Here is a 17,499-nt window from a genome sequence, read left to right as displayed (position 1 = left end):
AGGGTTGAGCAGGCAGACAAAGGATCAAAGTCTGATCTGCTATGAGAAACACTGTAGATCATTTTGGGCTGTTTCAGCTTAAAAGTCCAAGTACAGTGGCTGCCTTAAATATTTGAGTACCATAATTTAGGTTGTATAGTTGGTATAAAATCTTCTTTTAAATTTTCTTTTTTTGTGAAAAAGTCTGATTTCCAAACTTTTGAAAAGTCAGGACTTTATCGCTTTATCCGTATCCGACTTTATCCGTAACATTTGTGTCTTTAGGAACTGTCTCAGGAGCGTTTTACACCTCCAACGATGCATGCTGGGAAGTCTGCCAACATGCTGATCATGTTTCTTTAGAAACGTATTTCCATGAGTTGATTGAACTCTTTGCATCAAGTTAAAAGAACTCATGTTTATATACGGCCCGAGGTGGTCTGAAAATAAAAACTATCAACTTTGAAAGTAATCAACTTGAAACAATTAAAAGTTGTTTATCAAGGCTGAGTTAATTAGAAAAGATAAGTTGATTTATCATGTAATGACTTTTAACAGCAGTGGGAATACATATTCTTATCAGTATGCTTCGTCATATGAAACACAATAGACCCAAACCCCCTCTAATGTCGCCTGTGGTGACGTGAGGAGACAAAAATCTCTTCTTCTGTGCCTTTATTTATTTATTTATTTATTTATTTATTTATTTATTTATTTATTGTACACAGAACAAGGAACGCATGTGCATATGAGCCCACTGCTGTACAGCTTTATTAAACAGCTCAAGTTGTTCCAAGTAGGCCTACCTACTTTTCTTCACCAAACTTTTGCAACACACACACACACGCACGCACGCACGCACACAAGCACACACGAGCTGGACCACCCCGCCCCGGTCCCGCCCAGCGGCCCGACCCCATGGAGAACAGACAGACAGCGGATCATGTGACAGCAACAGTTTCTAAACGACATAAACGGAGAGAGACACACACACACACACACACAGAGAGAGAGAGAGAGAGAGAGAGAGAGAGAGAGAGAGAGAGAGAGAGAGAGTTTCGTAACTTAGGGAAGTTTCGTGGAGCCATCGATCAGTGGAGCGTCTTGTTTTTTTGCGCCTGGTGTCAGTGACACAGCGCAGAGCTGACCGTCGCCTGCGTCACTTTTTCAGCGGACTTGTCTAATTGACTTTCTCACTCGCACGGGAGCTTCTGCCGTCGAGCAAGGCAGCAGCGAATAACGCCGTCTCACCTCCAGGACCGGACCGTGCACATCCATCTGAGTAAGTCAGTCAGTCAGTCAGTCAGTCAGTGCTCCTCTGGGCGCCGTGTTTCTCGCGGTGACCCCGGCGCGCTGCTCTTATTTCCTCTCGGATGTTGTGCGGTGAAGCGCCTAATCTCTGCCTGCTCCTTCTCTAAAAGAGGCTCCATGTGGCAGCGGACGGGTTGTGTGTCAGAGTAAACTTAATTTACAGACCCAGCAGAAGTCCATAAATTCAGAGCTGCGGGTCTTTAATGGGATCAGACAGATTGTGTTTGATTCATTGGACTAATTACTCAGTTACTCAAAGATGTTGTCATGAGAGTTTCTTGATTTTTTTTGTTTTGTTTTGTTTTGTTTTAAATTTTCATTCCCGTATGTCATGTTGTAAAAATGAACCGCTGACTAACGTTTAACGCTGTCTGATCACTGATGTAACCCCACTGAAAGGCAGCGAGGAGACGCTGCTATTTATAGCCCTCGGACGCTTTTACGGGACAAAGTGTTGTTTAATTGATTTAAAACAAAAAGAAGTGTTGAGACAGGCCGCTGAAGTGATGCGTCTCAGTCTGTGGAGCTGGTTCCTCTCTTTTTCAGTGTCAGTGACATTTAACAACCTGTGAGCGCCTGTGAGTGTGATTTTGATAGTAAAGAGATCAACTCAAATATTCAACTAAATGTGGTCAGTTGAGCTGGCGTCAACAAAATAGTTAAATTTGCCATTTTTCAATTCATATTTCATCCAGAGTCCAGTACAAAACACACAAAAGCAGCAAATTGAGTGAGATTTAAGCATTTTTGCTTGATGAAACAACAGCTAGAGCTCACTGATGAACAAAAAACAGATAATTTCTCCTTCATCTCATTGATTTATTGATTTACTGCTCAGCTGTAGATCATACTGCTGACAGGCCGTCATTAAAGGCTGAATCTAATGCATGATCAACATATCTGAGCGGGTGAGAGATGGCTGTCAGTGCTGCTGCGTGGCATCAGGAGCTGAGTGACAGGTGTGTATGTGTGTGCGTGTGTGTGTGAGGGAAAGATTCATTCAGTCGCACCTGAACTTCTTTGTCCTCTCGTTTCACTCCATCCTCTACAACACACACATCTCCCTGTGTGTCTTTTCCCTGTGTGTGTGTGTGTGTGTGTGTGTTTCTCCGTCTCTGTCTCTCCCTGTTTCCTGTGCTTTGTTTCAAGGCTGAGGCTTGCGTCACACATTCCACTTGGCATATGAAGCCCTTATCCTGTTTAGAGCCTGGAGTGAGAGAGAAAGAGGGAGAAAGAAGGGAGGAGAGAGAGGGATGTGGATGTGGGGGGTGGACGGGTGGAATGAGGGCGACCTCGCTCTCTCTCTCTCTCTCTCTCTCTCTCTCTCTCTCTGCCTCTTTGTCTTACTTCACACTCTTGCTCTGTTAAAAAAAGTTTTAAAAAAGAGGAAGAAGAAGAAGAGTTGACCTCCTTTTTATTTTTATGTATCTCTTATTTATTTGTCTCTCATTAGAGCTGACACACACACACACACACACACACACACACACCCCAAATACCCCACCCACCCCACCCACCCCTACGCCTTTTTTTTTTTTTTTTCCCCCTGAGCCAACATGCTGATGTTATCTGGTGGAACAAAATGCGCAGGAGTGTGTACACACACACACACACACACACACACACACAGGCTGCTCAAAGGGCACGTCCCAGGGAACATTAGGGCTAAACATTAAACTCCTGGATGCTGAAGAGTTGGTGATTCTCCATTAGAAGTTAAGGGAATAAGGACACCGCGGTCCACAGACGGCCATAAACGTAAAAAGCTGTAACGCGTTACACAACTTCACATGCCTGCCAGCACACGCACGCACACACACGGCCTGCTCAACGCACACACACACACTCGTATGCAGCGTGTCTGTTGCTGCTTTTAAACCACTGGATTGAGCCACTGTGACTGCTCTCTCGCACCGCCGGCCCCCCTCCTCATGTTTGTGGTTCATTGAAGTTTTGTCATATTTTGGTCGAAACCCACTTCGTTTTCTTCCCCCGTTTTCTGTCTCTGCCTTGTTCTTTCCACTTCCATTTTGACATAGTTTGGTCAGAGCGGCTGTTTTTCTTTGCCCTTTCTCTCCTTCTATTCCCCCCTCTCTCCTCTCATTCTTCGGGGTAGGGAGGTGTGTGTGCGTGCATGTTGGGGGGGGTCAGACAGGAAACCGCAGGCCCCCTGCAGCAGCACCCCCCATTTGGCTTCACTCTCCTCCTCCTCCTCCTCCTCCTCCTCCTCCTCCTCCTCCTTCTCCTCTTTACACCCCCCGACCCATCACGCAGTGTGGAAATAATAACAGTCAGACTAAACTCTGAGGGCTTCCGCTTCTCTCCCTCTCTGGCAGCGCTCTCTCCTTCCCTCTGTCCTCAGTTGTCTGGAAAGCCTCAAAACGTCTCCCCCCCCACCCTTTGACAAGTTCGTCTCTGTGCGTACACATGTGTGTCTTTGTCAGCGCTTGAGCCCTTAGTCAACTATGGTGTGTCTTTTAAAAATGTGTGTTTGCATGTGTGTGCGTGATGATGGATCCTGTTTCCTCTCCCCCGCTGACGGCCCCCTCTGGCTTCCCCCCGAGGTCTGCAGCCCCACAGTCTGCTGGAGAGGAGCAGAGAGGGGCTACGTGCCTGTGTGTGTGCAAAGACGAGGGGGGATAGGCAGCCAAAATAAGGAGGATGGAGGCCTTAAAGTGAGAGGAGTCAAAGTGGGAGCGCATGAGTCGTCATTAGGGGAGCTGGGAGAAGGAAGTGAGGTAAGGGGTCGAAAATAAGTGAGCAGGGAGGTGCAGTAGGGGGTAAAGTGGTGCGAGCGGAGGGCAACGGAAGGAAAAGGAAAAGTTAAACGCTGGAATGTCAGCTCGCCACCTTTGTTGAGTCACCTAATTATGTGAATCCGAAATTAAGAGTAATCAGGGCGCCACCCGAGGGGTTTAAACGGGCAACAAGGTGTGAGCCGGGCCGCAGTACGTGCAGAGGGGTTGAAGTGTGAACACTGAGAGCGACGGTCAGGTGTGAAAACGAGATGCGAGGCGAGAAGGTAGAAGAAGAGGCAGAGGGAGGCGAGAGAGGCAGAAGCGTTGGCCTGAAGCTGCGTTGATTCGTGTGTGTGTGTCTATTGCGGCGTGTTCTTGGACAAAGCTGTTGTCTGGAGGTTTCTGGTCTCTCTGGTGATCTCATCATCTCCAGCCTGTTGCCATTAGAGGGTGTGTGTGTGTGTGTATGTGTGTGTGCAGCCCTGTTTCTGTGTGCGTACGTCTGAGCATGTGTGCGTGTCTGTAATAATTTAGCCCTTCAGTGATTTAGTGTGTGTATTCTGTTGAGCTAGCAGAAACTTGGTGTGCGGCTGTGAATGCGTGCGTGTATAAGTACGTGTGTGTGTGTGTGTGTGTGGTTGAGTCAGTAGCCAGGGACTCCAAGCCACAATATTTTCCCCTTCAGTCATGTTGTTTTATATCATTCATAGAGAGGGGAGAGAAAAGGAGCGCGGGGTGGTGTGCGGTTCAGATAAATACGGTAGTAAAGACGAGAGTGATGGCTGAAGACGAGGAGGTGTAGAAGAGGAAGAGTCCCGGGGATGGAGGGGAGGCGGACAGAGAGGGGTGAAGGAAGTGTTTGCTGAGTGGGCTGGGGTTGAGTACACAGTAGCTCTTCTGACATAGAAGGACAATATTTGCAGACCACACTCGACATGCACAAACACACACCCACATGTAGAGCGAAAATACTCCACAACAGCTCAGGTAGGGCCGCTTATTTGCCCAGTGTGTGTGTGTGTGTGTGTGTGTGTGTGCGTGCGTGTGTGTGTCCTTTGAGTTTTACAGCTGAGGGATCCACAGTAAGTTGGAGGTGCTCTGATGAGGCAGAGGCGCAAAAGCTGCCAGGTTTCAATGCGAAAATCAATCTGTCAGCTGCAACCGACAATTATCTTCCACATATTATTTCGCAATCTATTCAAAATGTCAAATAAAATGTGAGAAATGCTCATCACACTTTCCCAGAGTCCTGAAATGATGTCTTCTTTTTTTTTTTTTGTCCAACCCAACAGTCCAAAAACCCAAAGAGTCATTTTTGCTTGAAAAATGACTGAAATGATCGTTGGTTAGATAGCAGTGTTTCTTTTCGGGATTAATCAGCTACTCCTTCCCACTGTAAAAACAAAACTCAGTCTGTCCGAGGATCCGTGCAACCAACTGCTGTTTTATACAGACTAGTCATCAAGTCTATTAAAATGTAAAGAAAAAAAATGCTCGTCACGCATTCTCAAAGCCAAACGTGACGTCTTCAGATTGGGCTTGTTGTGCTCTTGGTTGGACAAAAGAAGCAAAGACTTTTCATTTGACATTTGGCTAAAAGACGAAGAAAAGACACTGATGGACGTTTTCACCATTTTCTGACATTTATATATAACAAGCAATCGATTAATTGCAAAGAAATAACTAAAAGCTCAGTTTGCAATGAAAATATGCCAGCATTTCAAAACCCAAAGATATTCAGTTCGCTGTCACGTAAGGCGAAGAACATTATTTGTCATTTTTTTGCTTGAGTTGCTGCTGATTAATCTCTCGTATGATCAGCGGTAATGCGGCACTGATCCCTGCCCGAACAAACACACTGCAGCTGCAGACCGTCTCCTCTCTCCTGAGGCCCTCTGGTTTGTTGGAGGTGAACACTGGAGGAAGATGCTGCGCGGCTAAGATTACATTTTCTTTCCTGTGATTGTCCAAACTTTCTGTGTCTCATTGTATTTAAGGTTTTTTTTTTTTATGACATGCGCCCAAGGGCACCAGGGAAAGTGTTTTTCACAAGGACGAGTTCCCCCGCTCACCATCCTGATGATGACTCTCCCCCCTGTTCTCCTCCCCGCTGTGGTAAACCTAAACCACCAGGCGTTCACCTCACCAACATTAATTATCTGCTGTTTCTGCTGCTGTGTGACCAGATCTCTGTCGCCGCCGCCGCCCTGTGTGTGCTCAAACCAGTCGGTGTAGCCTACTGAACTAGAAGCGCCTCAGACATGCATGCATACATTTGAGCCTCGTGTGTGTGCGCTGGCTGACAGGTGAACTCAGAGAGGAATGGTATGTTCCCGTGACTTCACGTTTTCTGTCTCTCGAGTAATTCGTACACTGAGTGCTGCAGGCATCCGCTGCAGGCTTTTGAGAGACATGTACCCAGAGAACCCATTTCATTTAATTCAGGGGGTTGTTTGAGCGCATGAACGTACTGTGTATGTGCACGTGGGGTATGCTTGGCTCATGTGTTCGCACATGTTGCTGAGCCCTGCAGTGATGGGATAGTTTGCATGTTCAGAGTTTAAGGGAGTCCACAAGGTGTCCATGTGTAAAGGGATGTTTGCTTTTCGTTTTAGATGCTCAAATGTCAGAAGTTTTAAGCTATGCCAATATAAGGTTGTTTATATTGTTCTGCTGCCAGGCTAACTGAGCTAACTAGCTAATGGCAGCCACAGCTAGCAGCATTTAGCTGTTACTCGCTCACATCGCACCTGTAATATGTGGTGACTTTATGTACCCCTGTTTAGTATTTATGAGTAATAAATAATAATAAAAGTCATAAATGCTTCAGAACAGGGCTGCACCTTTTTTTCATTTTAATCTGTTGATTGTTTTCTCAATTAATCAAGTAGTTTAGTCTGTAAAATGTTGATAATTCTTTCCAAAAGCCCAGTATGATGTCCTCAAATGTTTTGTTTGTCCAAAAAACCCAAAGGCATTCAGTTTTCTGTCACTGAGGAGGAAAGAAACCAGCAAATATTCACAATTAAGAAGCCACCCACTGCTTATTTTTAAAGGTCTATATTGTGGGAAAGTTGTTTTTTTAAGTCACTTTCCCAACTCAGACACTGACACTTTGAGATTGTAGGTCAGGTCAACAGCTACATTACAATGTATATAAGAAATACACTAAATATACCTCTTGCTGAATAGGAGGCGTGTTGGCTAATATCTTTGAACTAAAAGAAACACTTGATATTCCTTCATTCATATTCTTGCAATGCGTGCACTTAACAACAGATAGTAATTTAGTTTCAGTCAGCTGTACTTGTTGGACTGCAGACTCAAGTTGACTCAAGGCCTGTTCTCTGGTGCTTTCCATCAGTGACACTGTGTCTCTCATTTGTTTGCCAATGTGATTGATTATGAGTCAGAGCTGTGTTTCTTGCTGAAGTCCTCCCCTTTCATTCCAAGTAATTGTTGAATTGCTCTTTCAACAGTTGAGGGGAAATATTTAAATGGATAGCGGGGACTTCCACATTGGGGTTTGATTTTTTTTCAAACCCCAGCAGCCTTCATTCATTGTGAATTTCATGTTTCTGCCGGGGAAAATACCTGTACGCCGCGCTCTCACTGTACGCTGACAAGCTGAGGAGTTTCTTTGTCCTCTTTCTGATTCTGTTTGTGCCTCATGCCTACTTTTATTATCGCCTCTGTGTGTATGATTCACAGCCAAAATAGAACAACAGCTTGACCTCTAGCTGAACTACTATACAATACAAACCCGGATTAGAAAACACACCCTCAAAGACATATGTACACACACACACACACACACACACACACACAGTCCTCCACCTGACCACAGTCTCTTTGTTTCTTTGGAGCCGGGCAAAGGGCGAGGCTTCAGTCGTCATGTTCACACCCTTCCTGACCCAGCGAGCAAGCATCCTGCTCTCCTATTGGTCAGCTCCCCATCTGGAGTCTGTATGTATGTGTGTGTGTGTGTGTGTGTGTGTGTGTGTGTGTGTGTGTGTGTGTGTGTGTGTGTGTGCGCGCGCGTGCTAGGGTGTTACGACCTGTGTTCTTGCCCATTTGTTAATAATTAAAGGCTGACTTGTCTCCAGACTGTGGACTTTAATCAGGTCACACACACACACAGACTCCCTCAGGGTACATTCTTTGACAGTTCATGTTGCCTTAATGCTCTGGTGAACACACACACACACGCGCACACACACTCTCTCTCACACTCGCAGCCGTGCTCATAAACACATTCATTTGGGCACAAACACAGAGTCATCACAGCTGCACCTGGCCATTCAAAGCCAAAGTAACTGGAAACACCTTTGAAACCTCACACGCTTTTCATCCAAACACTCAACAGGCCTCAGTGGTGTGTGTGTGTGTGTGTGTGTGTGTGTGTCTGTGTGTGTGTCTGCCTGTTCAGAAATGTGTGCGACACTATCTCTGTCTAGTCCCCTACACTGGCTAGTTTTAAGCAACATCACACCTGTAACTGTGTCAAAATCTCGTAAAACGAGGTAAAAGTCTCGTAAAAATCGTCTGCGGCATTGTCTGAGCAGGCCGCTGATTTTTATTTTTACTCTTTTGACAAACTGTCAGACAGACAAGATGATTGACAGTGTCAGCGGACATGACAAAATGAGAGAGGAGAAGTTGTGTAAAAATGTGACAGAAAATGCGTCGAGGCGCAGTAAAATGCACACAAACACTTCAGACACTTTTCAGCGACCTATACTTAACTACAGACCCTTGTCTCGCCTTTGCCTCTGTGATTTACTTTTCATCACTTCACAAACGTGTTTGTGTGTGTGTGTGTGTAGAAGCATTATCTATTGAAATTTAACAATAAAAGAACAGAGATATGGACAGTGGTGGTGTCGTGGTTCCTGTGGTTGCACTGGTGCGCCTAACTTTTACATTTGGGTGCACCGGAACATAATTAAGATGATAATCAAAAAAAGCAGCAGTAGTCCAAATTTAAAAACGTCGTCTCTCCTCGAACCCCATTCATCTTCTCAAGACTGATAATGCTTTTATTTAAGTATGTTTTTAAATGGCAGACTTTAACTTAACATGACGTATTTTAAAATTTTTGCCTTTTTACTTAAACATACTACAGCTTTTAAGTGATTATGAAACTGTCTCTGTTTAATACTGATGCCTCCAGCAAACTAGATCATTAGCGGGCAAGTCATAAAATTAAATATATGTTTCATGGCAAAGTGCTGAGGATGAATCAAGGGGTCTAACAGCCTGAGGAACGAAGTGATAGTCTGGAGGTTCAGTACGGCAGTAAAACAAACTTCGCTTTGTTTCACCATCGTTAAATTCTGTCAAAATGAGCTGCCAAGTAAACAATGTATTAAAGTTTCTTCTAGTGGCTTCAACTGGTACCGAGTACTTCTTCCACCACCGGTTTCATTTTATCCAAGCTGAACGTAAAAATCAATGAAATTACTTTTAAACATGTTGATGTTTCTTAAATGTGTGTACTTATGGCTGGATATGTGTGCTTTATTTTGTAGGAGCCTGGCCTGTGCAGCCATGCTGATGTATGATTACCCTCTGAAGACAGACATGGAGACGGTAAGACACATGTGTGTTTGTCTAAATGTAGCTTTTGGTGCTTGTCTGTGTGTGTGTGTGTGTGTGTGTGTGTGTGTGTGTGTGTTTGTGTGCGGCGATCATGCCTGAACATGTACAGTAACTCTGACCTACACACACCTACACACACGCCTGTTACGTGTCTAGACAGACTGGTTCCCACATTCCAGCTCTTCCTGGACAAACAGGCTGCTGTACAGTGGACATTTGAATACAATGGGTAAAAACACTGCCAGGCAGCAGGCTAATGAACACACACACACACACACACACACACACACACAGACACAACATTTATCCGCTCCCTAACAGAGCTGGGTTTAACATTTTTGGCTGGCTGTAGTTGTTTGTGCGGCAGAAACGTGTTTTCCCTGTTATTCAATGCAGAGCGGAAAGTTTTAACTCTCTGCTCTTTTGTCCCCCCTTCCCTGCTTCCTTCTCCTGCATCCTCTCCCGCAGTCATTCTACTCCTCGTTGGTGAAAACCTCTGAGCCGTACGGAGTGATCTTCTCCCATCGCCCCCACATTTACCACCCGGCGCACGTGCACGCCTTCACCCAGTCTCACACACCCAGCAACCCCACACACGCCCAGCTGGAACCAGTGGACCTGTCAGTCAGCAAGCGTTCCTCCTCCACCTCTTCCTCCTCCTCGCCGCCCTGCTCCTCCGCCCCCTCCCCGGCCTCCTCACGCAGCTCCCCATCTTCCCCCTACAACCCGACGAGCCACGCCTCCCCCCACTGCTCCCCTCGAGACTCCCATCCGCACTCCCCGCTCTCCCATGCTCTCCCGCCACCCATTCCCTCACTTCCTTACCCCACCCCGGGCTCTGGGGTCATCCAGGGGTCAGGGGTCTTGGTTTCTCCGGTCATGGTGCCTCTGTCTCTCCTCTACCAGTCGCCATTCCACCTGCATCAGCCGATCATGGTGAGCCCGCCTGTTGCCAGTGAGGACGACCACCATCGAAGCAGGGACCACAAGCCAGGTGAAGCCACGTTTATTGTTTTATGAGCATAAAGGTCTGACATGTAATAATTGTCCAGTTGCTGTTGTCATACTCAAGACAAATATCACCAGAGTAACAGCTAACTGCTGCTAACTGTCAATGGTGTTAGCTAGTTAGCTCGGTTAGCCTTGCATCTGGTGGTCCAGACTTTGATAGGGAACGGATGCTGATTATTCCATATCGACTCAGTTCACTCAACAAAGCCGGAGCTGCGAGTTGACGTCCACGACCTGCACAAGCCAATCAAAACAGAGCCCCGCCCTGAGCTCATTCATGACGACTACAGCGGCCAGGAGATTAAGTCATCAGTCATCAGGATACCACACGAATACGGGTGAGTGACACACACTGTCACACTCACACAGATTATGAAAGAAACCTTTCATAAGTTTCGCATTCTGCTGCAGAGCTTCCCCTTTGACTTTATATGGAAGTGAGTGGTGGTCAGAGGCTTGTTCTCGGGATCCATATCTGTTCCTGTTCCATTTTTTTTTCCCCTTTGATTAAAGGTGGAGTCCCGAGACTAGGGCTGGGTATCGACTGAAGTTTATTGTTAGCTGGGTTAAAATCAATTTCTGGCTTAAGAAAACGATCCCGTTTTCTCACCTTGCATGGAGCAATTTTTGAAATGAAAGAAACGTGTGATGATTATCCAGGAAGCATTTTGTTTTATGGTCATCTCCCCAATAGTGGTGTTGGTCATCAGCTTACAAGCGCCTCCACGGAACTCTGCATAAAAAAAAAACTGCACAGAATTATCAAAAAAGTACGATTTGAATCTGACCGAACAGTCAGTATATATTGTTACATGTTGAAAAGTTGTATCTTGAAGTAAACATTTATGTAATGCAAGAAAGAAACAAGTGATCGCTGAGACAGAGACACCGTTCACCCTGTTACAAGATGCTGTACCATCAATATGATTATGAAGCTGTTATTTAAAGGTGAAACATTACATAATGTTGCTTTAACTGTCTCTAAATCAAACTTCCTTGGTAAGAAGATCTTGCTCTCTCAGTGAAATTGGAAGATGAGCGGGAGCTCTGTTCAGAATGTCTCTGGGAAAACAAACAAAGATGGCGGCTGAACGACAGCTTCACCATCATCATGTTGATGCAGTGGGCCCGGTGGCGAGCGGAAGTTAACCGTAAGCAGCTAAAAGCCAGTTTGGAGATCAGTTTCCAATAGACAGAGATAACACAGGACCAGTAACGCCTGTCATGAGCAAACGGCCTGAACTGCGTGGGCGTGTCGGATGCCTTCATTCCACTGTGGCGTCTTTCATTCTGTCACTGGCTGCCGCAGCCGCCGGCTCCTTCCCGCGTCTTCTTATCACCTTCCGATCGGCCACACGGGGTCATATCAGTCGCCCTAAGCTTTTCACCTCCCTCGGCTGCTCTTCCTCCTTCCTCCCCATCTTGACTTACTTTCCTTGATCAGCACTTCCTGTAATGTTAGCGCTCATTGTCCAGCGACTCCCACTTCTTCATGCCCTCCTCCGCCCCTGTTTCCTGTCTCTCCCTCCTCCTCTCCACCTCCCCTTATCATCTGTTTCATAAGAGTGGCTCTTCTCTTACAAAGCAGGTCGATTATACATGCAATCGTTGCCATCACAAGGCATCGTTACTGAGATAATTGGAGCCTTAAGGGCAAATAAAGGGCGTGTCCGCATCTGTCGTCACCTTTCCGCTCAGCTCACACATGAACAATGTAAATATACAGTATGTGTACGGTAAACAGGTCACGTTTGCTCAGTGTGTACGATAATGATGGGGTGTGTGAAGTGAAGTGTGTGTGTGTGCGTGTGTATGTGTATGTGTGTGTGTGTGTGTGTGTGTGTGTGTGTGTTGCAGGGGATTTTCTGTGCATTCCTTTATGCAGTGCTGATCTCTGAGGGATTCATATTTCAACACTCGACACCTGCTCTCAACTGCCACTCACGCACACACACACACACACACACACACACACACACACACACACACACACTCTCTTTTAAAAATAGTGCGGACAGACAGCTCCTTTTTGTTTTCGTCTTTGGCTGCAAAATGCTTGAAAACATGATTCTTCTCAACAGTTTTAATGCCAAGCGTTTGCACAAAAAAAGCTCTAATACACACACGCACGCACACATGCACACCCTGCAAAGTTGCATCTCACACTTCACAGTTGGGGACTTATTTTGAGCCGCACTTGGAAGATTTGTTTCAAATTAAACGTGAAACCCAAACACGACAGATGTGACAGGCTAAGGCGTGGTTGACTGGAAAAGGTGGGATGTGTTATTACATTAACTTCCTGACTGGTAGAAGTTGTTATTGCAACCGAATTAAACTTGAATGAAGATTGCAACATCATGAAGCAAGGAGGTTGTTGTTACTCGACACCAGCGCCCTCTCCCGGTCAAACCGATGAACTCTAAACACGGGAATCTCTTCTTCTGTCTCTCTCTCGCTCTCTCTCAGGGGGAACAACCCATCGGTAATTGTTCATTCGGGCACGCAGCATCCTCTCCCTGCTGAATCTCCGGACACACTGAAAAAGAGGCGAATTCACCGCTGTGACTTCTCCGGCTGCAACAAAGTGTACACCAAGAGCTCCCACCTCAAAGCGCACCGCAGGACACACACCGGTAAGAGTCTTCATGCACACACACAAGCCTGCAGTGCGCGGTCATGGCTCGTGGCTCTTGAGATCGCAAGTTATTTATATCGTTATCGCGGAATAACACATGTTGTTTTCCCCGAGATAATGAGGTAAATTATCCCCAGAAAACAATCTTTGTTTATGTCTTCATGTCACAAGATGATAAATGTTGTTTCCCTGAGATTGCAAGATCATTTCTCATGAGGTTCATAAGTGACCGTTGCATGCACACTGCTGCTCTGCCTGGTGGGTTTGGGAGTTTCGAAAGACAAACCATGTGAAGCTTTTATGAGTTTTTCGTTTGATAATGGGTACTACTTGTTCTGACGTTTTCGGCTTAAATCCGTTGCTGCACGCTGGCATCCCTGATAGCAAAACTGTACCCGGCACGCTCATCCGGCCCACATACCGCATGGAATGATGCCACTCTGAGCCACGAGAGGAGGGCCACAAGTCAGCCAAAAGCAAACCGTGTGAACCAAATCTGGGCCAGGTCCAGCCCACCGGATCAGCTGAACGAACGGGTCCGTTCTGGTTCGTTCGGTTGGCTCACCGCCAACATGTGGACATGTTATGGCCTGCTTGCAGCTCAGATTTGGCAAACAAGTGCTAACAGCCCAAGTGGTATCCTTCCACGCATCATGTGGGCCAGACGAACACATCTGGTGTGGGCCAGGTCTGGGACAGGACAGTTTAGCTATCTTGGATGGCGCTGCTGATCTAATAAACATTAAGCTATAGGTAGTAAGAGGGAACAACCTTTCGTTTTCCTGTGATAACAGACACAATTTATTTTGTTTTCTTGGGATAACTAAGCTCGTCTCAAGCTCCAGAGAAAGATCTTATCTCAGGATAACAACATTTGTTATTCTGTGATAATGACATGAATAACTCATGATCTCGAGAAAGCAGAGGATTTATCTAGTTGTCTCAGGGGGAAAAGGGGGAAATCACATCTTCGACCCATGACCGTTTAGGGCTTCTGTACTTTCCCAGGACTTCACCTTTTACACGCCTCTCTCTTTCTCTCTGTGTGTAGGTGAGAAACCCTACAAGTGCATGTGGGAAGGCTGCACGTGGAAGTTCGCCCGTTCAGACGAGCTGACGAGACACTTCCGCAAGCACACAGGAGTCAAACCGTTCCAGTGCCCCGACTGTGAACGCAGCTTCTCTCGTTCTGACCACCTGGCTTTGCACAAGAAGCGCCACCTCCTGGTGTGAAAGCCTCCACCGGGCAGCTTGAAGAAGAAACTCGGTGCTGGGTTCAACATTGGACTGTACCACTTTGACTTGAGGGTGGGGAGTTGTAAAGAGCTGACCTTACACTTCGAACTCCAACAGGGAGTGGGAGGAATGTTCCTCAGGATGCAAGTTTAGACCCTTTCACCTCATTAGCCTGAGTATGAGCTGGTGTCAGCCTGCCTATCATCCACCCATCACACCATCAGATCGTTTTGACATCACTATAGAAAAATAGTTGTTGTGCCAGATCAGCTGTGGAAGGTCCAGACACTTTTGCTGCAGCATCTCAGCTGGCCTGAGAGCGGCGCCCTCTTGTGGCTGCAGAACCAACCTGCACGCGGCATGCTCAAGCTTCTTCACTTTTTGCAACATCAGCTCGCGTTTCCTCTGCATGCATTCAAGTACAGATTGTGGACTTAAACAGACACGCGTTTATCCGCTAGCTAGGCCGACATAATGTGAAAACTTTTCAGAATGTATCATAACTCACGCCTACTGTGCATCCTCATCATCCTCCTCATCATCATCATCATCATCGTCATGTCATACATGAGCTCCCTCTTGTCAGCGCAGCTACCTGTGACGTAACGCTAACGCTAACTCCTACTTCATGGACCACCACATTAAAACACCACACACCTCATCTGCCTCTACAAGCTTACATCATGAAGTGACTTCAAAACAACAAAAAAAAAAAACAACAGGTAGCTAACGCTCACGTTTCTCTTGTACATACATGCACACACAGCAGAAAACATGCACTTGATAAAAGCAGCTCAGCCTCAGTCTGGTGTGCTTTTGGTATTTGGGTTGAATAAAAATAAAAGGGGGGACTGTGGGTCTTTCATTGTCCGAGTGAAGTGTTTTTTTGTTTGTTTGTTTGTTATTTTTTTAAGTTTTCATTCAGAAATGTGAACGTTGCTGCACAGGGGCATTATTGTGTTAGTGAGGAAAAGACACCACTCGGTTGATTTAAGGGTAGAGGCAATGAAATGTCGTATATCGAGTTTGCGTATCTGTATGAACAGTTGTTTTGGTTTGTGATGCGACGCCATGGTAGCCTTTTTATTGTTTGACACTTTTATATCGGAAAAATGCAAAGTGCAAAGCAGGGAAATCTGCTCTTTAATTTTTGTTTTTGTATCAGGAGCAGATGAGTTTCATTCCAGCCCTCCATACAGGAGACCTAATTTGAAAGAAAAAATACTTCATCATAATTCATCAACCATATTTTGTTTTGTTTTTTTAGCACAACTTTCTGTTTTTACAGTTTCCGGAGAACAAAAAAAGAAAAGTTTGTTTATCGCGTCTTTGTACATGTCTCCAATGTGCACTTTATATATATATATGACTATATATAAAACTTTCCCAAAGCCACACATTTTTTAATCATAACAGTTTTTGTCTATTCATATATCTGCTGGTCAGTTTGATCCGAAGCATTTAACAGGTGTCTTGGTTTGTCTTTTAATGCCAGATAAAGGTGTGACTCTATACACACACACACACACATGCACACACACACACACACACACACACACACACACACACACACACACACACACACACACACACACACACACAGACTCATACACACACACACACCGAATGTAGTGGCTCAACCAATCTGCATTTGCTCCTGGATTTTTCTTTGCTTGTAAATGTTTTTGTATCTCTGCAAATATAAGTTGTAATATATATATATGTATATTTTATAATTGATTATTAGACTGAAAGGGCAATTAAAGGTTTTTTATTAAGCATGATTTTGATACTCTCATAATAATGGATATTATACATTTCTATAATGTTGCTATCTATCTCTTTTCAATCTTAATGTTGGCAATTCAAAGGGAACATGTTAAACTGTGAACATATAAGTGTACAGGTCTATCTGCAATGTTGCATTATATTTTAAAACAGAATATTCATACCACTTAATAAACTTATTGATAATATTTGCAGAATTAAGTGTTGTGTCTTAAATTTGGATGTGTGTCTTTAAAGTGGGTTATAAAGGAAAAATGTTGAACATATGCTGGTATAACCTTCTCAAATGTGACAGTTTATGATTAGAAGAGCAGTACAAATTATAGAAATGTAATCGAAATTACAATAAGGCCAAGTGCAATATCCAAATTGCAAGAAGCTGAAGAACTGTTTTGATAAAGATCAAATGTGTGACAACAAACCAGCGTTATAAGAAGATGCTGAAGTGCTGCAGAGGTGCCCTGACCTCCAAATCTTGTTTTCTAGAACATGTTTGTTTGGTACAGACTCCAACAAATGTCACATCGTCATGTTTTCAGTCATTGTTTTTTGTTTGTTTTTGTCAGTAACAATGAGAACTGTGATGCAGATTCCACTATTCATCAATCATATCACAATTACAATATATTCTAACTGTAATATGGTCTTTTACCATATAATGCAGTTCCAAAAATAAGTAAAACATCTTTGGGTTTCATATTAAAGGTTTGACTTCAGCTTCAGTTTCAGTTTATCTAAATCAGCCTTTGTCTTGGCCCTAAACATATTATGATATTACAATCACTAATAAAAGGTTTTAGTATAATATAATATAATATAATATAATATAATATAATATAATATAATATAATATAATATAATATAATATAATATAATGAATTAATTAAGATGATATATCGGTAAGAAAAACTTGCTGTAAAAGTCAAGAGCCATTAATCTGATAAAGAAAGTTACAGTTGAGATATAAGCTGTCTATAAGTCTTTTAATTTAAGAGGAAAACGTGGGCTCGTCCGGGATTTGAACCCGGGACCTCTCGCACCCTAAGCGAGAATCATACCCCTAGACCAACGAGCCGCCGTGCAAACTCTGCAGATACATGTGTATTCGAACTGTACCAACCTATGATTTACTGCTATGATAGATGTTTGTTTTTTCTAGCTATACACATTAGGAATTATTATCGATCTTTTCGACTC

At 44.6% G+C, this 17,499-nt stretch overlaps 1 protein-coding gene and 1 non-coding gene across 3 annotated transcripts; one reads left to right on the top strand and one right to left on the bottom strand.

Moving 5' to 3' along the window:
* The first annotated feature begins 987 nt into the window (after positions 1-987).
* Positions 988-16,490, top strand: klf3 (Kruppel-like factor 3 (basic)). Of its 2 annotated transcripts, XM_037102383.1 has the most exons (6): positions 988-1,261; positions 9,560-9,620; positions 10,098-10,623; positions 10,834-10,978; positions 13,110-13,276; positions 14,330-16,490. In XM_037102383.1, the coding sequence occupies exons 2-6, from the start codon at positions 9,579-9,581 to the stop codon at positions 14,509-14,511; spliced, it is 1,062 nt and encodes a 353-aa protein (XP_036958278.1). In that variant the 5' UTR covers positions 988-1,261; positions 9,560-9,578; the 3' UTR covers positions 14,512-16,490. The 2 variants fall into 2 exon arrangements, with proteins under 2 accessions (XP_036958278.1, XP_036958270.1); XM_037102375.1 differs by lacking the exon at positions 988-1,261 and having other exon boundaries at positions 9,540-9,620.
* Positions 16,491-17,305: 815 nt separating this feature from the next.
* trnap-agg lies at positions 17,306-17,377 on the bottom strand. The gene has a single exon. It is a non-coding gene; the product is annotated as a tRNA-Pro (tRNA).
* Between the last annotated feature and the right edge of the window lie 122 nt (positions 17,378-17,499).

Source organism: Acanthopagrus latus, chromosome 1 (genome assembly GCF_904848185.1).
Source record: "Acanthopagrus latus isolate v.2019 chromosome 1, fAcaLat1.1, whole genome shotgun sequence".
NCBI classification, from domain to species: domain Eukaryota; kingdom Metazoa; phylum Chordata; class Actinopteri; order Spariformes; family Sparidae; genus Acanthopagrus; species Acanthopagrus latus.
This window is presented reverse-complemented; position numbering and strand designations above follow the sequence as displayed.